A 26510-nucleotide genomic window follows, 5' to 3' on the forward strand; every position below is an offset into this window, starting at 1 on the left:
TTGTCCTACTTCAGTCTACAACATCATGGAAAGTTGCTTTGGGCATTAGCTCGAGAATCTGATCAAATCAAAGCACAAACCCACCAAACTAATTAAGTATGGGGCGCAGGGCCTTGGAGCGCCAAAGCAATTGCACTTCCCTTTCATATCTTATATAAGAACCAACGCCACTTTATTAGCAGTCCATACACTTGCTGTAGAAGAACTCCACCGAAAATACAACCACTGCAGGGGCACCATCGTCTGCTGTTATAACTAGCAGAACCCATTTTTGTTAGCACTAAAACAATGCAATCTAAATGCAAGCCAAAGAAAGTGTCTATAGAACAAAGAGAACAAGGAAATTCAATAAGAAATGTTTTTCTCCATGACGACTGTTAAAGAGTGCATGCAATTTCGCATCCCAGTTTTCATCAGTGTTTGTACTCGACGAACATGGAGCGAGTTTTTTGTGATCACTTTCGCGAACCTGCAAAAGATTGAAAATTTCCATCTTTCTGTTTCCATGCAAAATTAGACTCCTAGCTGGTTGTAAATGATGCTGATCTTTGAGTGCATTTGCTCCCTTTTCCATTCAACCAGGACAGTTCAGCTAGCCAGGGGTGGAGACAGATGTGGACTAAGTGTGGGCAATTGCCCACACAGACCCAAAAAAAGGTTCTTATTTTGATACTGATGTTTTAGAGCAAATTTTTCTCATTTATATATTGGTGCGCCTTAAAAATTTGAGAAGAAGAAAAAGAGAACCTAACAAATTGTCCCTGCTTCTTTAGTCTGGGCAAACAGGGTCACAACTGAACCCACTCTCGGTCTTTTGGTCGGTAGATCCTAATCTGCTCCCTATCAGTTTCAGATTTAACCCTAAAAATGGTAAGAATAATGACTACTAATCACTTAATAACCCTCTTTATAAAATTTTCAAAATTCTTGACAATGTGAAACTAAACTTTGAGAATGTTACAAACAAAACTCATGATAATTGAATTCGAGACCTTCTTCAAATTAGAGACCTTAATTTGATCCACTCGACTTCATGTGTGGAGTTTTTGCATCACCTCTAACAATAAACAGACCCATGGATTTGACATGGCATGCTTTTGTTGATATAACATAAGATCTACACGAACATATTGATACATCAATCTAATATATTATGTCTAATCTAGAATCTACACATCAAATCTCCATTTTACTCTCCATTCTAACAGAAGGTCTTGATCTAAAATCAGAAAGGGGAATATTTGAACTTAGTCCATAAAAATTCAGATCATATGGATCTAAGATCGAATTAGATCAGAAGTAATCAAGTGTTACATAAAAGAAACGTTCCTTTTGCATGTGATTGGACCACTATTTTTCGGCTTCTATTACTTGGGTAGCAGGTGTCGGCAGGCATTATTACTATGCTTCCGGTCTTCTGAATTAACCTTACTAAACTAAACACCCAAAGTTCCCTTCACGCATCACACAAGAAGTAGTGGGATGGGCTGGTTAAGCTCAACAAAAGGAAAGGTTATATGTAAAGGACAAGTCTGTTTTCCATCAAACTCAACAAAGGTGCAACAGACAACTTCTTAGTTTGCAAAAGTATAAAAGCTAGCCCATCCAAATATTTTTCTATATATGCACCCACCCACAGACCTAGTCTTTTGATTTCAACCAAACCATGTAACTAAAATATATAGACACACTTCTTAGACAAGGTTAAGTTTTCCTTCGAGGTACCCATTTCTGCAATGCAACTACTTTTCATAACATAGTTGTTCTGGTAAAAAGGAAAATTATAAATGTTACAATTATACTTTAGTTGACAAGTATACACAGGTCAACTACTTTTCATGACGTCATAACCTGGACTTCCAGCCTATTTCCGCCCGAAACTTCCTGCTGCCTTCCGACCTCAGCTGCCCGTCATCCGCTCCAATGAATTTTGAAGGGAGGCCCATGGACGCTGCAACATTGAAGGTCCAGAAGGTCTACAGGAGTTACAGGACCAGACGTCAGCTTGCCGACTCTGCTGTCATCGCCGAAGTGCTATGGTTGTTCTCTTTCCTCATGCCTCCCTTCTCTTTCAACCTTCTTCACTCCGCTCCCACATCCCCCTTTCTTGTCCACTCTTTCGTTTCATTCGGACATTTTAAACAAGTTATTCAAATTTTCAGGTGGCAGGCCATCAATTTCGTCCGCCTAAACCACAGCACGATCTCCTTCTTCAATTATAGCAAGCCGGAAACCCCTGCTGCCAAATGGAGTCGAGTTAGCGGAAACGCATCGAAGGTCCGGTTTTTTTTTTTTGTGCTTTTGTTGTGACTTTTTCGTCCTTTTGTGGTCCTTTTGGGTAGTACCTGGAAATTAGCTGAGATGATGCAGCAACTCATCAACCCTGCTCACCGGCTGCCTGAAAAAACGGTTTCATTGGAATATTGATTTTAAAATGGGTTTACTAAACAGTGACTTCGAATTCAATCTTAGTTATTGTTTTTATGTTGTGTATCGCTCACGCACTAGAGAACCGCCTTATTGAGCATCTGAAAGAACTCTTCTTCTTTGCTGCTTCATCTTGAACCTTTTCTTGCTTATAATGATTTACTTCAAAATAGATACATGTAGATCTAGATCTTATCAACTTAGCTCTGGGCACCATTTCTTTCTTTTTCATCTATAACGTTGGAGGAGAAGTGGTGTTAGGGGCCCAGGGGGGATGGGACAACAGTGGATTGTTTCTTGTGGTTTACAGAATGATACAGAACAAGGAAAAAACCTTGTCTTTTGTGTGCATGCTCAGCATGTTTGCATGCATCTACAGATGCAGCATATCTCCTTTAGCTTTGCTGCATGCCATGCTAAGTTATGATTTATGTTGTGAGTACACCCTATTGCCAGACCACCCTCTCTCTCCACAAAATTGTGTTGAACTTCTTGCACCTCGGCTTGAGGAAAGCATTTTGAATACCTAGAGGGATGGTAGGAATATGCAACCAATAGTTAAACTTACCAATATGTTGGGCATCAAAGAACAAATAAATGGTGGTAATGATTTGGCCCGTAACACTTTGAATCTGAGCCCTGAGGTGGGTATGGGGACAGAGTTGAGCATCTTGCAAGATGGACAAGATTTGCAAGTGCAATGGGCAGATGTAACTGTTGTGCAAGGGCAAGGGCTATCTTTGAGTCTCAGCACGCACATACCATCTGCAATTACAGTTTCTTCTTTCCAATTTCATCATGAAAAATACTGATGTTGCATTCGTAGATTTGCAGATTTTTTTTTTGAGAATGAAGCTCACAGAAATGATGGATTCAGTTGTAAGCAGCCAAGTGGCAACAAATGTTTCTTACTTTTACAATTTGTATTATCACAAGTGCGTGAGATATACTGTAATTTGCTAATGAAATGTTTTTGCAGGCATGTGATTTCCTTGAACAAGGCTATAGGCCCACGATTACCATTATTACAACAAGGATTTTTTTTCAGAATTCACATGACAATGTTCTGCCCGGTAGGTGTCTTGAACAATCATGGTTCAATTTTTATTTTATCCTGCTAGAGGCTAATTTCAGTTTAAACTAGTATACTTTTTCTTTCATTTCGCATCCACCTATATTGTTGAATTTTTAAAGTATTGTAAAACAATGAATTCCAAATAAGGTTTCAAGTCATTCCGCGTATCATTTTGCATATTATATCCAACAACATGCATGTGTGGTAATGACCTTTTTTTCGGGCTTATTCTCTAGAAATCAAGGGGACAACGGTGCATTGAATGAATGGTAACCAAGAGGACAACAAAGATAAAGGTAGAAATTGGATCTGCTGGTGCACTGGATGAAACACTCTCTCTCTGTCTCTCATATGATACACACTGATGGGAAGGTCAGTTTAACCTAACAAGAAGTCAGTTTTGTTGTTTAGGTGCTTGTCCATATGTGTAAGGAACGGTTGCACCATTCGTGAGGGATAGTTTCTTTCTTTTTAAAAAACATTGAGTACCTAGGGGAAAGGGATAAAAGTTCACCAAATACCATGATTAAATTCGTGCAGTCCCACCTCATCAACAGCCGAACCAATCTGTGTTCATAATTATGGCAAGGGAATTTGTCAATAATATAATAGAAAGAGATAGTGCGATTGTGTGGGTGAGAGTCCATGTGCTTGAATCTGCCCACGGTTGAGCCGGAACCGACAGAAGTCCTTGGCATGGATGGACCGGTTCAATGGCAGACGCTAGCGGTTCTTTAGTTGATGCATGGGTTAGAGTTGTAGAAAACTAGCTAGTTTCCAGCTTGTGTGCCTGAATTGAGTAGTATAACTCTCTTCCTCATAGATTCCAATTTTCTCAAGCCTGGGCTATTAAATTTGTTTTACACTTGCCTTTTTTGTACACTAGTCAAAAAGAGCTATTAAATTTGTTTTACGCTTGCCTTTTTTGTACACTAGTCAAAAAGAGAAAATGATTGTACATGTACATTGTATCCAATGGTGTGCTGAGGACTGAAGATTTTCAGTCTAAACTTAGATTAGAAAAATCTGTAAATTTTATATATATAAAAGATTTTCAAACCAAACTTGATTGGAGAAATTGTAAATTCTATATATATATATATATATATATATATATATATATATATATATATATATATATATATATATATATATATATATATATATATATATATATATATATACACACACACACACGTGTGTGAGAAGGATTCCTCTCATGAGAGCTGGAGGAATCCATGTTATTTATATAATAGAAAGAGAGTGCGAGTGTGTGGGTGTGGTTGAGAGTTCGCATCCTGTGGTTGAAGCTGCCTACCGTTCTTTTCTTGTTGCCTGAGTCGAAACCGACAAAAGTCCTTGGATGGACCGGTTCAATGGCAGACCGCCGGTTGAAAGTGGTTTTGGTTGAAATAAAAAAGATGGTTGAAATCAACAAGACCTGATAAGATCTGTGGGTTAGAAACATATTCGGATGGGCTAGCTTCAATACTTTTGCAAACTAAGAAGTTGTCGGTTGCACCTCTTTTGAGTTTGATGAAAAACAGGCTTGTCCTTTACATATAACCTTTCCTTTTGTTGAGATTAATCAGTGCGTCCAACTACTTCTTGTGTGATGCGTGAAGGGAACTTTGGGTGTTTAGTTTAGTAAGGTTGATCTCTCCGCTCTACGGAAAAAGGAACTCGACGAAAGCAATGGAGCTTACAAGCACAAACTCAATTGCAGAATTGTTGTTTATGACTATAAAGTTTACTCTCAAACACCCAAACTCCATTGTTTTCCATAGAGCGACCTTACTAAACTAAACACCCAAAGTTCCCTTCACGCATCACACAAGAAGTAGTGGGATGCACTGGTTAATCTCAACAAAAGGAAAGGTTATATGTAAAGGACAAGTCTGTTTTCCATCAAACTCAAAAGAGGTGCAACCGAAAACTTCTTAGTTTGCAAAAGTATAGAAGCTAGCCCATCCAAATATTTTTCTATATAGCACCCACCCACAGACCTTGTCAGGTCTTTTGATTTCAACCAAATATAGACACACTTCTTATAAGTTTTCCTTCCTTCCTTGTTAGACAAGGTTAAGTTTTCCTTCCTTCGTAAAGCAAGAGGTAACCCATTTCTGCAATGCAACTACTTTTCATAACATAGTTGTTCTGGTAAAAAGGAAAATTATAAATGTTATAATTATACTTTAGTTGACAAGTATACACAGATCAACTACTTTTCATGACATGTCATAACCTGGACTTACAACCTATTTCCGCCCAAAACTTCCCGCTGCCTTCCGACCTCAGCTGCCGGTCATCCGCTCCAATGAATAAGGAAGCGAGGCCCATGGACGCTGCAACATTGAAGGTCTAGAAGGTCTACAGGAGTTACAGGACCAGACGTCAGCTTGCTGACTCCGCTGTCGTCGCCGAAGTGCTATGATTGTTCTCTTTCCTCATGCCTCCTTTCTCTTTCAATTCGGACATTTTAAACAAGATGTTCAAATTTACAGGTGGCAGGCCATCGATTTCGTCCGCCTAAACCACAGCACGATCTCCTTCTTCAATTACAGCAAGCCGGAAGCCCCTGCTGCCAAATGGAGTCGAGCTAGCGAAAACGCATCGAAGGTCTGGTTTTTTGGTGCTTTTGTTGCGACTTTTTCGTCCTTTGGTGGTCCTTTTGGGTATTATCTGAAAATTAGCCGAGATGATGCAGCAACTCATCAACCCTGCTCACTGGCTGCCTGAAAACGGTTTCATTGGAATCTTAATTTAAAAATTGGTTTACTAAACAGTGACTTCGAATTCAATCTTAGTTACTGTTTTTATGTTGTGTATCGCTCACGCACTAGAGAATCGCCTTATTGAGTATAATGTTGCAGATGTAGATACTACGACTGATTTGTGGGTTAAATTAGAAAAATTGTACTTGTCGAAGTCTCTCACAAATAAGTTGTATTTGAAAAAATAGTGACTGATGGATCAAATCTGTTTGAGCATCTGAATGCCTTCAATAGGTTAATTACTCAACTTCAAAGTGTTAAAGTAGATGAAGAAGACGAGGTCCTTCTTCTTCTTTCATGTATGCCTAAAGTGTATGACCAGCAAAGACACTTTAAAGCTTGAAGAAGTCGGAACTATTTTGCTTTCAAATGAAGCCAAGCATAAGCCAAATCGTGGAGAAAATTTGGCGAGAGGTCGTCAAAAGCATAAATTCAGCAAAAATTTAGATCTCGATCCAAGTCAAAAGGTAGAGACAACAGATGTAGGTATTGCAAAGAAGAGGGTCATTGGAAGGTTGATTGTCCAAAGCTTAAGGAAAAATATAAACAGAAAAAGAAATCAGCCAAAGAAGCAAGTGTAGTATCAGACGTCGAGATGTGCTGGCCATTTTTTCAGGTAATAATCTCCAACCTGATGTATGGATTTTAGATTCTGGATGTCCATACCATATGTGTCCTCATAAGTTATAAGTTATGGTTTGATTCTTATACATCATGTGATAATGGAAAAGTGTTAATGAGAAATAATATAGAATGTAAATCAGTTGGAATTGGAACCATAAAAATAAAAATGTTTCATGGTGTCATTAGAACTTTAACAAAAGTTAGACACGTTCCAGATTTAAGAAAAAGTCTTTATTTCTATTGGTACACTTGATGTTAATGGTTTTACTTTTAGTGGTGCTAATGGCATATAGTGAAGCTGTTTTTTAGTAAATAGATCTCCTTCTACAACATTAAATTTGAAAGTGCCAGAGCCAGATTACTCTGACATACATATTTTTTGTTGTCCTATTTATGTGTTATTGCAGGAAGGAGAAAGAAGCAAACTTGATACTAAATCAAAGAAATGTATCTTTCGTGGATACAAAGCAGGTGTGAAAGCGTATAAATACTATAAAGTATGGAACCCCAACACACAAAAAGTGGAAATTAGCATAAATGTAGTCTTTGATGAAGATTCATTGTTAAAGAAAGTCCCAGATTGTGATAAAGACATTGGCAAGAAACACAATCCAATTCAGCTAGAGTAGAGTAATGACAAGATCAACCAAATTTTAGAAGAACCATCACAAAAAAGTGAGGAAGAGGAACAACCACTTGATGAACCTTATTCTATTGCAAAGGGTAGAGAAAGAAGGGAAGTTAAATTACCTTTAAAATTTCAAGATACAATAGCATATGCATTTTCAGTTATGTCTACTGAATCTTTGACTTTTCAAGAAGTAATAGAAAGCAAGGATAGTGAAAGATGGATGATTGCAATGGAAGATGAAATGAAGTCCCTTCAAAAGGATGAGATGTGAGAATTGGTAAGTCTTCCCAAAAGAAAGAAAAGAGGCAGTAAAATGGATTTTGCGATATTTGAAGGGCTCATCAGATTTTGGTTTTCTATTTCAGGCAGGTACAAATATTTCTGATGCTCTTATCGGCTATGTTGATTCAGACTACGCAGGTGACTTGGACAAAAGAAGATCAACAACATGGTATATATTTACTCTAGGTGGAGGCCCAATTAGTTGGAAAGTTGCATTACAGGATATTGTTGCTTTATCAACAACTGAATAAGAGTATATTGCTGCAGTAGAAGCTGCTAAAGAAGTAGTTTGGTTAAGAGGACTTGTTAACGAATTGGGTATTATGCAGGAAAATGCCAAATTACATTGTGATAGTCAAAGCGCAATATGTTTGGCTAAATATTCAATTTATCATGTAAGAACTAAACATATAGATGTCAGATATCATAAAATCAAGGAGTTTGTGGCGAATGGTGAAATTCAACTGCAAAAAAGGTGGAGTCGCAACATAGTGTGGTAGACATGTTGACAAAACCTCTCACTACAACTAAATTTCACCGTTGTCTGAGGTTGGCTCAGATTTGTGCATGTTAACATGTTTGGAGTCATATTGAGCACGATTGATCTTATATATTTTTTGGATTATGACCAAGCCAATAAGGTGGAGTGTTGTTATTATTTTTGACTTGGTCATATGCAAGTCAACAGTGGGCATTTGTGTCTTTTTTCAAACACCTTACTTTTGCTTTATGTAAGGGTTCAACTTCTTTCCCCTTTTTTTGCCTCTTGCCTTCATTTTGTGGTATGCGACTTTGGTGGAGTGTCTCAAGGAGTGGCCTGCGACTTTGGTGGAGCCTCTCAAGGAGTGGCCGTAAACATGGAGCCTCCACTACCAACTCTCTCACTTGCTGCAATTTTTTTTTGGGCAGTTATTTTTCTATTGCATTAAAAACATGTATGTTTTTCAGTTTTTCAAGAGAGGATGAACACACAGAAGAAAGAGGGTTTTGGGGGGCTGAATGTCACAACATAGCATTGTTCTTGGATCTCACTGTATTTTGATGCTTCATATAATATGAATCTTGCTGGTTTCTCCCCGTGGATGTAGGAAGGCAAACAGTATATCCGAACCACGTAATTTGAGTGTCTTTTGTGTGATTTGGTTTCTCTGTTTTTTCCATCTGTCAGTTTATTTTTCTAGTGACTCTCTTGATATCACAGACACATATTTGTTTACAGAGTGACTGTTTACACTTTACTCTATTTTTGCTTGCAATCTGGACCTCTCTTTTACAACAGGAAGGTTGGGTGGAAATCTCGATAAACACTTCAACTTCTGTCAATGGTTGTACTGTTGTAGGTTTTTCTAAGAGAATTGGACTGTTTGATGCCAACAACACTATCTTCTCTACGTTTCTTCACTTTCAAGAATTTATTGATGGGCATGCTCTGATTTCAGATATCCTGTAATAACTGACAAGTTTCATGGGGTGGTAGATTTTCCAGGTTAGTTTTTTAGAGTTTATCATATAAACCTGCCAAATGCTTGAACATTAGCCTTCTGTATTTGCTTGATGCACTGCACAATGATCTTATAACCCCATGTTTTTCTTGATCCGTGGAAAGAGAATCTATTAGTTGTAATAAACTAAAGGACCATCTTTCTATAAATAACTGATAATGGGTTAAGTTTTTCAACCAATGCATTTTTTTGCAGTGGCGCACATTTACAAGTTATGTTTGGTTTCCTTTTTCATAAACTTCTTGATAAGAAGGTGGTTGAGTGAAATCTCAGATTGATATAAAGACCCCACCTAGAGTTGGTATGCGAGATTCCAAACCGTCCAACTACTTTAGCAGTATAACCAACAGCTTATAAACTTGTCGAGATCTCGTATATTTCCTTGTCCTTTACGTGCATGAGGCTCTTCAGCATCACACGATATAACGTTTTGTTTCTTAATTCGCAAATGGAGTCTAGGGGATCTTTACATCCTTGTATGCTCAAATATGGTAATTCGACCTCATCCAACTTCACGGTCAAGGGATTAAGCTCCTAATTTCCCAGGCGGACTGGCAAAGCTGCATAATTGCAACTCTAATTGACAAGACAATATATGAAATGAACCATAAGAGTTCTGAGCAAATTAATTTTTGAGAAATGATTCATTTATTCAAATTTGTTTTCGTACAAAATATGGATTTTATGACCAAGGGCCAGGCAGCTTTTAAATTAATTTGTTTGACACTAGTCAAAAAGAGAAAATGAGTGATCATGTATATTGTATCGAGTGGTGTGCTGAAGACTGAAAATTTTCAGTCCAAACTTAGATTGGAGAAATCTGTAAATTCTATATATATGTAGCTAACCTTGATGAAAAAATCTATAAATACTTTATATATTTATATAGCCATTAAGATTTCTATTGCATAGGGCTGCTAACATGAGAGGCACTTTAGGGGGCTGGGTTATATATATATATAGGGGGCTGAGTTATATATATATATATATCTAAAGCACTGGATTCTCATGGCCATCCCGCCTCATTAGCACAGCCCCAAAAAAAAAAAGACATTGGGCTGCGTGTGTGAGAGAGATTTCTCTCGCAGCTGCAGGAATCCATGTTATTTATATAATAGAAAGAGAGAGTGCGAGTGTGTGGGTGAGAGTTCGCGCCGTGCCGTTGAATCTGCCCTCCCTTATTTTCTTGTTGCCTGAGGCGGAACCGACAAAAGTCCTTGGATGGAATGGATGGACCGGTTCAATGGCAGACACTAGCGGTCTGCCAGTATTCTGAGTTGTAGAAAATTGGCTAGTTTTCAGCTTTTGTGCCTGACTTGTACAACCAACTAGCAACCCAAAGATCTTTTTGTTGTTGAACGTTCTATCATGGGTCAATTCAACAAGGGAAACCAAATGAAAAGCTCCTCCCAAATATCAGACCTCCAGTCGAAGAAAAAAAAGGAAAAATAGAATATCACCTGAATTCTTCCCTGAAGAAACCATACCACCTTGATTCTGTCGATTCCGCTGATTTGCTCGGCGCTTCTTCCGTTTTTCCTTCTCGCCTTCTTCGAACCTCTCAGCGACTAAGTCTATAAGACCCCGTCATTCCTTCGTTCCCCTTCATAACTCTACCAAACAAATTTGCACAAAAGATCTCGGAGCAAGAAGAAAAAGAACAAAGCAACAAGATAAGCGAAAAGGAACTGGGACCCTAATCTATGGTTCTTTTCACACGCTTCGATCAGTCTCATCCCAACAAAAAACACAGACGAAACCGGTGCGGGAGACTCTTCCTCCTTCTGGAACTCAAAAGGGCATACGGCATGTGGAAATGAGGCTCCTATTCCCATGATAAAGCCTTTCCCTCTTCCCTCCTCCCTCTTTTCTCTATTTTTTCCAGGAGGTCTCTCTATGCAATTTCTCATTTCCCTGTGCATACGGCATGTGGAAATGTTTCAAAGAAATGAGAAATTGCACAGAGAGACCTCCTCGGAAAATAGGGAAAAGAGGGAGGAGGGAAGAGGGAAAGGCTTTATCGTGGGAAGAGAAGGTTGCCGTCGTTTCCACATGCCTTGTGCCCTTTTGAGTTCCAGAGGGAGAGGAAGAGTCTCCCATGCCGGTTTCGTCTGTGTTTTCTGTTTGGACGAGACGGATGGAAGCGTGTGGACAGAACCGTAAATTAGGTTCTCATTTCCCTTTCGCTTCTCTTTGGTTTTAGTTCCAAGAGGAGTTGCTTTGTTCATTTTCTTCTTGCTTTGAGATTTTCTCTTTCGCCTTCTTTTCTGTGGATTTGTTTGGGACGTCCTCAATTTGGATAGCAGGCTTTTTATAGCAATTCCAGCAAGGGAGTAGACTGTGGAACATGGACTCCTCAGTCCTTTGGAAATTTGACCACAGGATTTTGTGTTTCATGTAGAATTTTGGGCAGTAATTCCGTGGACACTTTATTTTTCATGAATGTTGGTTGTTAGGATCTACCTACAAGTGTTAAAGAACATTTTTTACACTAAGGCTGTATATCATTACTTACCTGTGCTCCTTTAGCATTACTGTGATTATTTAGTTTATCCTGGTCTTGTTTGCTTGAACCAGTTTCACTTAATCTGTATGGACTGATGATCTGCAATGCTCAGGCTGATCGAAGTTTACAACAAGAACAAGATGTGATTCTAGAATGCTTAAGGATTGGCAGTAAGATCATGTTATTCTACTATGCCAAATAATTTTTTGAAGGGCAACTATTTATGTTTGTAAGTTGGTTGTGGTCAATAAATTATTTGGCTTTTGATATGCTTGATAGAAATAGACATGCAGCAGTGGGTTCATATGATGTCTTGAAGAGTTTATAAATGCTTACGACTTTATGTGGCTTTGAGTTGACAGTTGCATGGCTCATTGTTATTGTGTTTGGCTGTTTATCCCCCTCTGTTATATATTGCTGACATTTTGATTTATTACCGGATCATGTTTAATCTTGCATTCTTGGCTAAAGAATTCATTTTGGTGGCTCTAACTTCATTTGTAACAAATTTTCTCCACCATGGACGCTAGTCTCTCTAGATGGTTCGACAATCTAAACACTATAGGAAAACAGACTAGTGGCTTAATCACTAAAAGCTTTGGCCTGTTCAAATAACTGGTTTTGTCCTTTCTGTAGTTATTTAGTTCAAAGTTCCATATATCACTATCCTTTCCAAGTGATATTCTGACTAAAATTACTCAGTGTATTTTGATTTGAAATTTCTAGCATCAGATAACTTTGTGGCTATCTCTCAGAAAAAATCAAGCATCAGTAGGATGGAAAGTTGACTGTCCTCGCAAAGTGAAGCATCTTTTGGAAAAGCTCTCAGACAATTTTCTATTTAGAGAAAGCTCAACCTGAAATTGAAAACTTTTATTGAACTTCACGGTATCGGGAATCCCTGTGTATTCTAGTTTGGGGAGAAACATGGACCCCTTTTCTTTATGGGGTAAAGTTCCTCTTACGAATGGTTCCCTTTATGTAACAGCCTTGGAAGTTACAATAGTTTCTTTGTTCTCCTGTGCACAAGACCTCCTTTCATTGCTCAAGTTTTGGTTCTTTCTGTGCAATTAACACAGCTGTACTTCCCTTAAATATTTAAATATTTAGGTACTGATGATAGACATTTCTTCTATGCACTTGTCCATATGTCACTATTACCCTTTCCATTTTTAAATTTGAGTGGTGTTCCTCCTGTGGAATTAAATCATTTTTGCTTCTTCCTCTTCCAGCCGCTTCTCCTATGTCTTGGCAGCAATGAGACATTGAGACGGACTAAGGATGTCTAACTTTTATCAAGAGGTTCTGCAAGATAACTATTTCAAATGGCCAAGAAAGAGGGTCTATTTTCTGTTTAATCTGCTATTTTCTGCTTCGCATGAAATATATTTTCTGTTTCAAAAATTTTGCTTGTTGACCATAGGCTTGTCATTGTTTAGAAAGAAGCTTGAGATTTTTGTAAGAGGTAAAGATTAGATTGATCACTTTCTCTGCAATTGTGTGACTACCTGATGGAGTTCAGAAGATGAAACTTGACTCATGTCTGAACTCTGGAAGTTATGAGGGCATATTTGCTTTTAGTCATGCAATGAGCGTCGTTTGAAATTGTGAGGGATCAAGTTTACCAGTTACTTGAGCAGTTTGTACTTTTTCATGAGACATTTGACATCGAAGAATTTTTCTTGTCCTTAAGCCAAATGTTTGTACTCCTAGCTATCTAAACATGTCAATAATTTAACTTATTTGCAGTTGAGGATTTGAATTCTAGCATGATGGGTTAATTTTCGAAACTATTGGGAAACATGATAGAGATTTGATGCAGTTAAGAAGGTTTAGAACCGTTGTTGCGAACATGTGGCACATGCTATTATCGATGTGCATATTGCATTGTTGGTTGGGAAAAGATATATAAGTTGGGAAGCATAATTACTAGAAAGACGCCTCAACTAAGAAAGCAAGTGAGAAACATATTAGTGATTGATTGAATCGAAAGCTCGGAGCTTAAGCCGTTTAGTCACAACCTCAAAGAGTTAGGAAGGCACCTATTGGAGGGTTTTGTGGGTTGATACTACCTATCGGCACCCTCTTGAGGCGATAACCTACAAAGGGATTTACAAAGGAAAAAAAGTTCAGCTGTCAAATGCAGTTCCAGACTTCCAGGAAGAGTAACCATCTCAAAGAAAAAATTACCACCCTCTCCTGCCTTGTCAAAGCAAATATCATAAAGAGTAACAAGGCACAAAATACTTCCTAGATGGAGCATGTATCAAGACAAGCTGCTTCAGGCCCATAGTCTGTCCAGCTCAAAAGAATTATGGAACTCATGAAACAGGCTTGGCAGCCTAATATGAACAAACACCGAGCTTGACTTGCATAGACTATAAACTAGTCACGTACAATATCATAGAACTCGTAATGTAAGAATCTTATTATTTTAGCTTTGGAAAAAGTCAACGAGGCAGCTTTACCTATTACTTTCAGCTGGTGAGACTGTTAGTAATGTCTGAAATTCCCAACAGCACAGAGATTGGTGACCTGAAGAAAAAGGCATCAAGCTAGGATGGTAATGAGTAGCACCGTAGAAGCAACATAAACTAACATATTTCCATTGGAACATAAAATAACATATATTACTCACCCAACTCGATTTCTTGGGTTTGATCTTCCACATCACCCTCATCTATGGTAGTTACATCAACATTTCCTGAAGTTGCTTGTTCATATCTCTCCAAGAACTCTTCCTCTGTTTCTTCATCATCATCATTAGAATCCTACGAAAAAAGTGAAAACAACAAAAGGCCCTGGGAAATATTAAGAATATGACAGACACAACATTATGCAATCACAAATCTTGACGTAGTGACTTGTAAAACCTCATCTGTGTCAGTTTCTTCATCTTCCTCAGTCACATCATCCGTACCACTTTCACCATTATTATCTTCAACTTCTTTTAAATAAATAAGGGCTTCTGTCAGAGATGCAAAGCATTTTCCTACAATCCCAGCATCTTGTTCTGATGAGGACATCCATCTCTCAAGAAAAGCTGGTCAACCCTGCACATAAAGTCAAGATGTAAATGTCAGCAAATATAGAAGATTGCATTCTTATGGCCTTTGGCTTCTATGCTGATATAGCTTCCTGCACCCACAAAACCTTGCGTCCATTTTCATTGTCACGTACTAATAAAACTTGAGGGGTACAAACTAAAAGCTTCAAAACTTTAAAGCTGAAATTGCAGAAGACTGAAAAAGCAGGGAGCTAGGAGGTTTCCTATCATGCTGACAGAAAAGAAAACTGCCTTATTTCATCATCGATACAAGAAAGGCAGATAGAAATTGTTATGGAACATAGCACTTCAGTTATACCAAAGTATATGTGCTTTGACTGTACAAATAAATTGGTGTTTCTTCTGAGAGGTCAATCTAATGCACACATTTATCAAAGCACACACCCAAACAAAAGCAATACTACAGAAAAACAAAGTGTTAAACTGAGGGAACAAATTAAAACTATATCTAATAGAAATTTTGAAATGCACACTTAATTTTTGTAAAAAATGCAATTTTCTGGGCAGTGACAATTCTGAAATTTATAAGACTTTAGTTTTTTTATACTTTAAGAATTTAGATCGTTGATCATTTTTGTGGGGGTTTACTTACATGTAATATCTTAAGGCAATAAAGAGTCAAACTAAAACCACTACGAATGCTTTATTTACATTTAGTTAACATATCTTTGCAATAAATGGAACATTTTAGGTAGAAGAAAATAACTGAGGCACCACGTGATTTTAAACATATAACAATTACCTGAATGCTCAAATTTTAGAAAATCACTTAGGGCAACAGACCAAATCACCCACCTCAATTAATTAGCTTAAAGGCTGAGAAGAAGAAAGGACAGCAAACGGATAAGATTCAAACACTCCGGTAGTTAGGTACAGCTTTATAAGTTTGGAACTTTGGATACATTTTCCAACATAATTTTGAGTTTTAGCCTATCAGGTAACCAACTATAGTTTTAAGCATATTAATCAGTTTTATAATAATAAAACTAAGCAGTTATAGCTTGTACAGCCAGCATAGCATTTTCTTGTATTAGATTTGTGAACCATAGCAAATTTAATGCCAATCTTAAATAATTAAATTAACCTATTTTAATACTGTTTCCAGTTAATGAAAATTAATATTTACATAGTTGGTGTTTCACGAGCCAGAAAATTTTGTTACCGGTAAATTTTGATGACAATCTGGACCAAGCTGTCAACTGGGTTGCAACTGAAATGCAACCAAACTTTTTTGGTCTATCGGTTAAAGCCAACAGCAGTGATTAAACATCGTAAGTTGCAGTTAAGGGTGCTGATATGAAGCATCACGCACTCGCAAGATAGAGTTGGACAAGAAGTCTAGAAAAAGAGAGCAGAAGAACAGGAGCATCATCAAAAAAAGAATTTTGCATATCAACTCTAATTTGCACACCCAAAACCCAGAAAAGTTCAGGAAGCTCACCAGCTAACTTAATCTCAGACCTAGATGAAAGACTTGGATCAAACGACATGGAAGAGATACATGCCATCCCTGACGCCCAAATCGTACATCCATTTTCCACATCCTTTTCCAATATTCTCTCAACATAATCAGGATCAGATACATAACATGCCCCAATAAGTATCAAAAGAGGTTTCCACAAAGCAAAGGGCTTATGCTGAATGCCCTTGAAATGTGAAAAAGATGCATGGGTGAAGCTGAAAATAAGTGCTTTTTTCACATCTTCAGTTTGGAGTGATAAACTGGGCAAGTGCAGCAACATATGTGCACATGAGCATGCTCTCCATGTTGCAGAAGGATATGCTGAAATGGCCTTAGCAAGGAAAGCTCCAATGCGTATTATAGAACATGGAGGAGCAGGTGGTGAAGGTGGAGGTAGAGGCGTTCTCACCAAAAATGATTTCAACTCATACTTCTTAACAACGACAACGACTTCCTCAATAGCAGCAAAGACAGCCATGTCCTCCATTTCCTTCCAAGCGTCCCACTCTGCTATCAGCTGTGACCATATCACTAGCAGCTCTTCAATTCTCAAATGAAATAACTGAGACTTGTCTATAATAAGCTTCATCAGAGCGCCAAGTATTGAAGAAACTGCATCTAAGCATGACGATGGTGGAAGGGAAATGTCAATCCCTCTGTTCTGAATGCAGCACGAAATGGACAGATCAAGAAAAAGAAAATCCCAAATAGTTTTCAAATGCAAAATCAAAATTTGCAGTCTTAATTTCTGAATTATTAGTTTATAACTTTCAATAATAAATAGTACATCCCTATACAGTCTCCTAGTTCTGTGAACAACGGGCTTTATCCATCCCCTGCCTCGGACATGGACCTATAGCCTGAAGGTCCTCCTTAAAGAAGGATGTAGACATGGCTTCGAAGACCCTCTGACTGGCTAATTGAACAATGCCATCACAAGAGTTCGTGAGGGTCTTTTCCTACCATCACTTGCTCAGTTCCCGAGAAGAATTGCAAAGAGACTATCCCATAGATTTCCAAATACCATTGGAAATCCAAATCCGGTATACCACACGTCCTGATTTCCTTAAAATGTTCATAAGACCTTGTATTGACATGGACCTTTGCTAGTTTGGCTTCCTTCTTTTCACAGCTACAAGACTGATGTAATGCATTGAGTCGTCAAAATATCTTCTCAAGCAACATAAAGCTAGAGATACGCAAGGAAGGACTCAAATTGTATTAGGGTTTTGGTAACAAGAATAACCATAGAATTTCAAGGTCAAATCAGTTATTGTTTCTTTGGAATCTATTACTTAGGGCATAGTTCTCAACATCAGCTTAACTTTGACTGCAATTAGCAGCATAGTATCTGGTTGAATCAAGAATGCATTGCAAAGCAACTCACTGATGCTTGTACAGGTGACAGCCAAACTTTTTGTAGTAAACAAGCCAACGCTCCAACCACAGTAGCCGTACCAGTCTTCCATTCATGGGCAGTTTCATTTGGATCTTCCTCTTCAGGAACTGAATCAACCCAAGTACGACTAGTTGCTGCTAAAGCAGCAAATGCTGGTTCAAAAACCTGCACAAAGTTCCAAGTTGTTGTAAAAAGCAATGCTCAGATGGAAAAACCACAGCACTATAATTTTTTTCTGAAGAAATGGAGATTCATCAAATATAATGGGCCAAACAGAAAGTAAGCTTATTAGTTTCATATGAAAATCCAACCATTTGAAATCCAAGAGCAAATTTTGAAGAGGAAGAAAGTCAGATATAACTTAGGGTGCTTGTATGAGAGGAACCGATAATAAAGAATAAACATTACAGAAAGGTACCTGTGGCCATGGTTCTGGACTAGGTGGCACGTGCTTTGGAATAGCAGCAGATATTGCTGACACTAGCATAGGTATATGACATGTAATCTTATGATCGCCTAAAGTCACTACATTCATCAAAAGATGGAACATAAGAGAGGCTATGTTTTCATCATCTTCATTCACCACTCCAACCAATATTTTCAGAAGCGGCAACCATTTAGGTGGCCCATAGAAAGAACCTAAAAGATGTAAAATCAAAAATAAATGTAAGTAAACAGGAAGATGGAAATGAGACCAGCAATACCTCAAGCAATTCTCCAATAGCAGCAGCAGCAGACGTACGGACTGGATAGCAATTTATATCATCTTCATCAGGCATCACCATTGCCTTGAGAAGCGCATTATACATATCTGCATTCATTTGCTGAACAAAGCAACAAAGGCAGGAAGCATAAAAAAAAGATCCACAAATAAATGTGTTAGAATATCACGTAATAGGGAACCGGGTCCGGATATGGACCCGGTACCCATGGGCATGGGAACCGAGGATGGCTCGGTGCCCTAGGCAGGTTTCCTCTCCCTCTTATTTTCTGATCAAGAATTGTAATCAGTTGATTAAGTGATAATAGACTCTCTCTCCTAGGGTTGCGGTTTTGCCCTTAGGTTAGAGCTTCTCCGTGTTTTTTTTCCTCTTTCCTGAGGTTTTCCACGTATATCTTGTGTTGCTTCTTCGTTTCTTCTTCCGTTGCGTGTGGGGTTCAGTCTGTGATCGTGGAGTTTCCGCCGTTCTTGTGCCGCTGCCATCATTTCCGTCGTCGCCACCGGTGTTGTCTTTTCCGCCGCCGCCTGCGATGCCGTCGTCGCATCCGTCATCGCCCTTTGCTTCGCCGCCTCTTGCACCGCCGCCGTCTCCTGTGCACCGTCGTCGCTGCTCTTGAGCCGTCACTGCCTCTCTTACGCAGTACTCCCTCTCGTGTTTTCTGGTGGTGGATATTGTTTGTCTTTGGTGCTCGTGATGGCCGCAGAGATGACTCCCAAGATCGATGTTGCCTTTGACACGGGCAGCAATACCAAGAGCGAGAATGTATCTGTTCAAGTCACCTCTATTCGGCTGAACAAAGACAACTATTTCTCTTGGTCTGCTGCGCTGGAAATTGGAATCACGAGTCGCGGTCGTCTGCCCTACATCACTGGGGAGAAACCCGCGCCTAGTAAAACCGATCTTAGTTGGGCGACTTGGGCGTTGGAGGATAGTCAAGTTAAGGTATGGATTATTAGTTCTGTTTCTGCTGATATTCAGCCCCTTATTTTGCGAAAGTCAACCTCATATGACATGTGGACTGTGCTTGCGAGGATGTATGGCTGTAAAAAGAGAGTCCTGCATACGTACCAAACCAAACGCAGCATATATTCCCTTAAACATGGTGACTTGTCTTTGGCATCCTTTTATGCAGCCCTGAAGACTAAATGGGAGGAACTGGATTATCATGTGAATGATGACTGGTACTGTGGTTCTGATCATGCCCTGTACTGGCAGAAGGAGTGGATGGACCGGACGTTTATTTTTTTGGGAGGTCTGCGTGATGAATTTAACTCTATTAGGAGTCAAATTCTCAACTGTTACGAGACTCCTGGGATTGAGGAGGTGTATGCTCGGGTGGAATCTGAGGAACAATGCCGTCATGTGATGCATATCGACTCTAGTCATGGGAGTTCACCCTCAGCCTTTGTTAGCCGTGCTCCAGGGACTGGGCAGCGTCCTGTTCGGCGTTGTAGTCATTGTAACAAGTTGGGGCATTCTGTTGATTTCTGTTGGGATATTCATCCTGAGAAGAAGCTCTCCCGTGGTCGTCCCCCTTCTGGTCGGCGAGGTCCTTCTGTGCCCGACTCCAGTCATGGTAGCTCTTCTAGTGTTGAAAAATCAAAGCTTTCCTCTGACCAAATCAAGGAACTGCAAGCTTATATCAGCCGGCTTTCTACTACTCAGGAGGATGCCTCCACGTCTGAGGGTGCTCAGTTAGCCCAAGCTCTTGTTGCCACAAGCGATCAAGGTAATCCCTCACTTGGTGATTGGATTGTTGACAGTGGAGCTACGCATCATATGACAAGGGACCCTAAGATGTTTCAAGAGTACAAATTGTCTTCAGGGCAGCAACACGTGTCTATGGCTGATGGGTCTTCCATATCTGTGGTTGGAAAAGGGAGTTTGTCCTTGTTAAATAAATATCGTCTTCATAATGCTCTTCATGTTCCCAATATCCCTGTGAATTTTTTATCTGTCAGCAATATTACAAAAGAACTCAATTGCAATCTAATCTTTTCTGCTAATCATTGTTCCCTGCAGGACTTGGTGACGGGGAAGAAGATTGGGATTGGTTCGGTCATTGATGGTCTCTACAGACTGCCCGTGCAGGTTGCTTCTGCTCTCATTTCAGCCACTAGTGGACAGTTGTCGGGCGTGGAGGACAGGTCTACCATTATGCGATGGCACGAGCGTCTTGGACATCTCCCATTCCAGTTGATTAAGAAGTTGTTCCCTAGTTTTTTTACTTCTGTTTTCATGGACTCCTTCACTCACTCTGATGTTTGGGGTCCTTCGGGAGTACCCACCTGTCGTGGTTTTCATTACTTTATGACTCTTATTGATGACTACTCCCGGTGTACGTTCGTGTACCTGTTGAAAGAACGTAGTGAAGTCCCAATCATTGTTAAAAATTTTGTTGCATTTGTTGAGAATCAATTTCAGACGTCTGTTCAGACTTTCCGCACTGATAATGCTAGAGAGTATGTCTCCCAATCCCTGGATGACTTCTTGAGGAGCAAGGGTATTGTTCATGGGACGTCCTGTAGCTACACTCCTCCACAGAATGTATAACAACCCGACCCACTCCCGGGCTCGGGCCCCTGGTTCGATGGATCCCAACCCGCCCCCTAGCAGTTTCGGTTCCAATTCTAAAAAGGCTAGGAACCAGGACAATCATCTCATTAAAGCCTCCCTTTATAAGCCCTTGAAGATCCCTCACAATCTTCGATACGGGACTAAACTTCTGGGGTGTTACAATCCACCCCCCTTAAGGCACACGCGTCCGCGCGTGTGGGACCCCAGGTCCGAGTGTTGAAACTGCTCTGATACCACTATAACAACCCGACCCACTCCCGGGCTCGGGCCCCTGGTTCGACGGATCCCAACCCGCCCCCTAGCAGTTTCGGTTCCAATCCTAAAAAGGCTAGGAACCAGGACAATCATCTCATTAAAGCCTCCCTTTATAAGCCCTTGAAGATCCCTCACAATCTTCGATACGGGACTAAACTTCTGGGGTGTTACAGAATGGCGTGGCCAAACGAAAAATGTCACCCGTGCTATTATGTTCCACAGGCACGTTCCTAAGCGCTACTAGAGTGATGCTCTTTTCACCAGTGCCCATCTTATTAACCGTATGCCTACTCGTGTGTTGAATGGTCGTACTCCTTACTCTGTGCTCAGGCCCACTCATAACCCCTGGTCTCTTACTCCTCGGATGTTTGGGTGTATTTGCTTTGTTCATAACCATAGTCCAACCATCAAGAAACTTGACCCTCGGTCTGTCAAGAAACTTAAATACAAATACCCGAATTAATAATATACGCACACTTTAACATGGCACAATTTCATATGCCTATATGATAAAACTTCATCAATCAAAGCCACTAAATCATTCTTTGGTTGGATTATTGATTTAAGTCTTTGCTTATAGATCAAGCTATTGAGGAAATGATGATTCTAACAAGAACAAGGACTGAACAAACTTAACCTGGATGGTGCAGAAAGAAAAGGATGAAATGCTGGCATAAACAGCATACAAAACTTTTTTTTCTCTTTTTCCTACCCTCACACAAATCCTTCCTAATTTATCTTGATTTTTCTCCCATACCACTTTTTTTTTTTCACAAACACTCGCTATTTCATAAGATGAAAGGAGATGGGTTTTACCACCCCCACCAAAAAAAAAAGGGAAAGAACACCCAGGGGTTCTCCTGTTGCACAGTCTATAAAAAGTCAACCCACCTGAGGTAAGTAGGATACAAGTTCTCCAAGAAGCCAATTTGCAGTATCAAGCAAATAAGGTGAACAAGATGCAGATGAATATAGTGGCATCACATTATTTTGGACCATTTTTTCTGTGTAGTCTGGATTTTTGTCTTTCAGAAACTGTAAACCAAAGAAAAAGAAAAAAATAGTAACCAACGAAAATCAGCAGTGGGGGTTATACAAGATAACGCACATCTTGAAGACCTCCATATGCCATCAGAACACCATAATACATGCAGTTCGTGTTTAAAAAGTATTTGTAATAGATAAACAAAGAAAGCAGGTCAGCTTCCATCAAATCTATTTTCTAGAACATATAACTCCATTAATACTCACTCACTAATGCCCGTTGAAGTGGTCATGGCATCTAAGGGAATGGAATACTTTGACAAAAATGGCATTACCAGTGAATCCCCAAAAGCAAAAGCCTTCCTTTCCTTTAATATGCTTGGCACCTTTTTACGCTTCCCAGAAATCGCAGGACCTGCATTGCGCGAGTTTGACAAAGGGGGGCCCTGCAGATTCATAAGGTGAAGCATTTATATATGTATCAGGCTTCTTCTTTCCTTACCTGAATCTGGGAGAGCAGGTTGAGATAAAAATAGACATCAAAAGACAATGAAAATAGCACCTTTGACTTTGCCATAACACCCAGTAAATTTATTGCACTTTTTCTTGCAGTAAAAAGCTCTTCCCTCCATCGAGAACATTCGCCCTAAAAACAGTATGTACGAAACAGCTAACAAATATGGCAACAGCAAGAAGAGAACAGGGGAGTGAAAATTACTGGAAAGCAATATCACATACAAGTTCTGATGGAAGATTCTTTCTTATATACTCTTCTGGATCCTCCTCCCACTTGGATACATCCTTTACAAGAGATTAAATTAGCTATACATGTCACAAAATTCACTAACAATTAACAACATACATCATGCAGTTCTGTTTTAAAATGTTAACATATAATTTTGATATTTTTTTGCAGTACAACTGTACAAGAATCTAGAATTAAAGCCCCAAAGAGAAACAAAAGTGTTGCCAACCATACTGACTAACTACATATTGCAGAACTTGGAGAAAAGGGAGAGGAATGAGTACATTTAAAAGCCAACCAGAAACAGACTAAAGCCTCACTTTACCAAACTGATCAGTAAGAAGGCAATAACATCCTCTCAGTAGGGAAAAAAAAAAAGCAAACCAAATAACCAACCTTGTTATTCATCACCAAAGCAGGAAATATTGCATACTCCAGAAGCGGCAGAAAATATGGTGAAACTATTCTCCACCCTTGAAAGTAAGATTGAAAATAAACATTATTAAGATATATAAAAAGAAATTGGTGGTAGGCCAGGAAGAGGGCAAAGGGATGAAAAGACCTAGTTCACTTCAACCAAGTCATCAAACGTCCGAAATAATCACTTGACTAACAAAAATGTTACCCTCCACGACTGTGATAAGCCAAAATCACTATGATGTACTACATCAGAAGTAAATAATTCAAGACGGGTCTAAATGACCAGGCATCACATCAAATAAGCCAATGCCTTTAACAGATTTGAGTAGGTTCAATACACTAGCTTGCAATAAAAGGAGAAAGATAATATTACTGCCGGGAGCATTGCAGCAGTTTGGACTCTAAGAGTGGGGTAAGCGAGGCCTAATCGAGCCTAAATTACCTAATATCTTCTATTAGGTCTTGTATAATTATTAATTGAGCATGCTATATTTAAGCTTTGATGATTTATAATGCATGTTAGCGACGTTGCTCTTTTTTAGAAAGTTTAAGACTATTTTGAGAAGGACGATAATCTACGTGTATAAATATCTTTCTAGCAAAAAACTAGCAGATGTAACTGTTGTGGAAGGGGGCTATCTTAGAGCCTCGGCACACACATACCATCTGCAATTACAGTTTCTTCTTTCCAATTTCGTCATGAAAATACTGATGTTGCAGTTGTAGGCTTGCAGATTTTTTTTGGAGAATGAAGCTTGCAGAAATGATGGATTCAGTTGTAAGCAGCCAAGTGTCAACAAATTTCCACCTGCCTTTTCATGGAAAAAGGGGGATACTGTAAACAAATTTCAACCACCCCTAGTGGTAAAACAGATGCATATGGGTGGGTCTTCGTACGGATTGATAAGCTGTTGATGAATGATGAGATAAAAAGGAAGAATCCACCTGTTTTGATATTTTTGTACAGAGAAACCCTCCTTAGGAGATATTTAACCATATTAGAGTGCAAATATTCTCATGCATCTCTCTTTCATGTTCTCATAAAAGGAAGACTGACATTGAATCCTCCTGTCAAACTTTGTTTGACATTTACTTCATTAACAATTCATGATGTGGTGAGTAGCTAAAAATACTCCAGCATGCTTGAGTGACTTGTTTTTTTAACATTATAGTGGTAGGTGTTAAACTCTTTGATCGACAAACTTTGCCATGTTTACACATTATGCAAATGGCAATATGCTGCAGGCAGCAGCAACTGGTAGCTGGCGGGAATGGGGGGTAGTGCTTTCTAGGACTTTTGCTGCCGGCCGAACTAATGTCTCTCCCAAACCAGCGCATGCCCAAGGCTGGTGGGGTGCTGGGAGAGTGCACTTATTAAACACTGGGAAAGGCTATAAGTGCTGCAGTGTAATTGTTGTTTTTCTCGTTACTAGTCCCTTATTTACTTGTTATTTTGTTATGGTTATGCAATTCACGTGCATAGATAGATTCTTTTTTCCTTGTATTTTTGTTCTTAGTGTTTTATTAAAAAGTAAGTTAGTGTTCAAGATTGTTCAGTTTCACTTTCCTTTTAGAGTTTAGAATTTTTTCATTTGCCTTGAACATTGGTGGAAAGGTTTGTAGTTTTGGTGGCCTTATTAATTTGATTTTCTTTTTCAGTGTGAGATTCACTATATTCCCTAATAAATAGGGTTGCGGATGGCATTTAGGATTTTTTTATCACGTCTGAGTGGCCTTTGAGAGAGTAACCCTTATCGAGGATTAGGGTGTCATATGTGTGTTTAAAGGGTTTGGATTAGGGTGTTACATGTGTGTCTCAAGGGTTTCGTAGGGTTTTGCCTGATTTCAAATTTATGACTTGAAAATCATTTTTGAGGTACTGCAGTCATTGGGAGAGATTCCCAAGGGCTATATGCTTTTCAAACTTGGTTCTAAAGTATGTAGGGGATTGGGATTGTCAACCGTCGCCAAAACCTCATGCTGCAGGGTAAAGTTCAGAGCCAACGAAATGGAGCAGTTGCTTTAGGGTTTGCAGTTTTGCTTGTTATGCCGCTTGGAAAATCACTTCAACCGATGGTTGATTGGTGGAGCAGCAAGAAGTCCTCCAAGTATTTTGATGATATTGTTCATATCTTGAGAAGAATGTTTGGGGATGCACGGGTGCCTAGTTCCTCCTTGACCATTGTGACCAGTTCTTCAATAGAAGGTTGACAAAACTACTATTTGAAGGGTTTACAAGTCAAGGCAAACAGGAAATTAAGCTAAAGGTTAGAGAGAAAACACTTTCAAACTTAAAGGGTGGTTGCTGTTCTAGTATCCCTAGATCAAGGATCAATGAAGCCGTTTAACATTGATCCCAGTTGAAAACAGAACTAGCATGGCCAATAAAATGCAGCATATAGATTCATGGGTATTGACAGCTGTAAGTCCAGCGAAGACAGTCTGACTTGACTAAAGGGTTTGTCCATATGGAGGAGCAACTATATTACTTGTTGGAAAGAATGAATCTCTTATTGTTGGTGGCAGGAAATAAATTCACTAACCATCGTTGTCCTACTGGTGGTGAGGCTTTCGAAGCTCGTGGCAGACCGAGTAATCTTCAAAAATGCAATGCAAGTCCTGTTGTGACTAATGGTCTCCTTTTTAATGGACAGGTTTCACAAGGTAAGCAAAGTGAATGGGCATGCTTTTCACCATGCGAGATTAGCTGCAATTATCAAGTGTTTCATTTTTGACTTTCAAAGAACAGAGATATGTATAAATATTTTTTTGTGGTTCTGAATCAGTTCAATCAAAGGATTGTAGATATCCAGTTACAAGAGAAACGACCCAGGTGTCTACTTTTTGCTTTCACATTTCACTGGAGGGTAATATAAAAAATTCAAAGAAAAGCTGCAAACTTAATATTTGTGGTCACTCACGGCAGTGGATATGGGTTGGTGTGTAACTCAATGTTTCTTATTTCTAAATATTTGCTTGACATGGAAATGTGTGAATGTGTGAAAGTATCCACGACTCTAAAACATTTAGCTTCTTAATAGTTTTGTTTCTTAACATA

General features: G+C 39.2%; 2 protein-coding genes and 1 long non-coding RNA gene across 8 annotated transcripts; 1 reads left to right on the forward strand and 2 right to left on the reverse strand.

The window, feature by feature from the left end:
• Positions 1 to 1913: 1913 nt before the first annotated feature.
• LOC116263420 (uncharacterized) lies at positions 1914 to 11130 on the forward strand. 6 transcript variants are annotated; one of them, XR_004174656.1, is made up of 6 exons: positions 1914 to 2039; positions 2163 to 2277; positions 3262 to 3306; positions 3407 to 3500; positions 3739 to 3874; positions 6007 to 11130. It is a non-coding gene; the product is annotated as an uncharacterized LOC116263420 (long non-coding RNA). The 6 variants fall into 6 exon arrangements; XR_004174655.1 differs by having other exon boundaries at positions 2163 to 3500; positions 6007 to 7808; positions 7897 to 11130; XR_004174652.1 differs by having other exon boundaries at positions 2163 to 3500; positions 6007 to 6121; positions 7308 to 11130.
• Positions 11131 to 13796: 2666 nt separating this feature from the next.
• Positions 13797 to 22585, reverse strand: LOC116262182 (uncharacterized). Its single transcript, XM_031641320.2, has 10 exons — positions 22412 to 22585; positions 22195 to 22338; positions 18454 to 18573; positions 18168 to 18386; positions 17738 to 17914; positions 16330 to 17011; positions 14695 to 14874; positions 14460 to 14592; positions 14290 to 14356; positions 13797 to 13920 (listed from the first exon to the last, which is right to left on the reverse strand). The coding sequence occupies exons 1-7, from the start codon at positions 22511 to 22513 to the stop codon at positions 14855 to 14857; spliced, it is 1464 nt and encodes a 487-aa protein (XP_031497180.2). The 5' UTR covers positions 22514 to 22585; the 3' UTR covers positions 13797 to 13920; positions 14290 to 14356; positions 14460 to 14592; positions 14695 to 14854.
• Positions 22551 to 23500, reverse strand: LOC116263270 (uncharacterized). The gene is made up of 4 exons (XM_050079966.1): positions 23429 to 23500; positions 23026 to 23088; positions 22850 to 22933; positions 22551 to 22733 (listed from the first exon to the last, which is right to left on the reverse strand). Exons 1-4 carry the CDS (start codon positions 23438 to 23440, stop codon positions 22551 to 22553), a joined length of 342 nt encoding a protein of 113 aa, XP_049935923.1. The 5' UTR covers positions 23441 to 23500.
• Positions 23501 to 26510: the final 3010 nt, after the last annotated feature.

This window comes from Nymphaea colorata, chromosome 10 (assembly GCF_008831285.2).
Source record: "Nymphaea colorata isolate Beijing-Zhang1983 chromosome 10, ASM883128v2, whole genome shotgun sequence".
NCBI lineage: Eukaryota > Viridiplantae > Streptophyta > Magnoliopsida > Nymphaeales > Nymphaeaceae > Nymphaea > Nymphaea colorata.

Coding starts and splice junctions, on each gene's coding strand:
- LOC116262182 (XM_031641320.2), bottom strand. CDS start 22,513: ATGGAAGCTGACCTGCTTTCTTTGTTTATCTATTACAAATACTTTTTA. Junction 22,339..22,411: donor CATATGGAGGTCTTCAAGAT/GTGCGTTATCTT, acceptor TTTGGTTTACAG/TTTCTGAAAGACAAAAATCC. Junction 17,915..18,167: donor GTCCAGAACCATGGCCACAG/GTACCTTTCTGT, acceptor AACTTTGTGCAG/GTTTTTGAACCAGCATTTGC.
- LOC116263270 (XM_050079966.1), bottom strand. Junction 22,934..23,025: donor AGAATCTTCCATCAGAACTT/GTATGTGATATT, acceptor TACTGTTTTTAG/GGCGAATGTTCTCGATGGAG. Junction 22,734..22,849: donor GTGTTATGGCAAAGTCAAAG/GTGCTATTTTCA, acceptor ATGAATCTGCAG/GGCCCCCCTTTGTCAAACTC.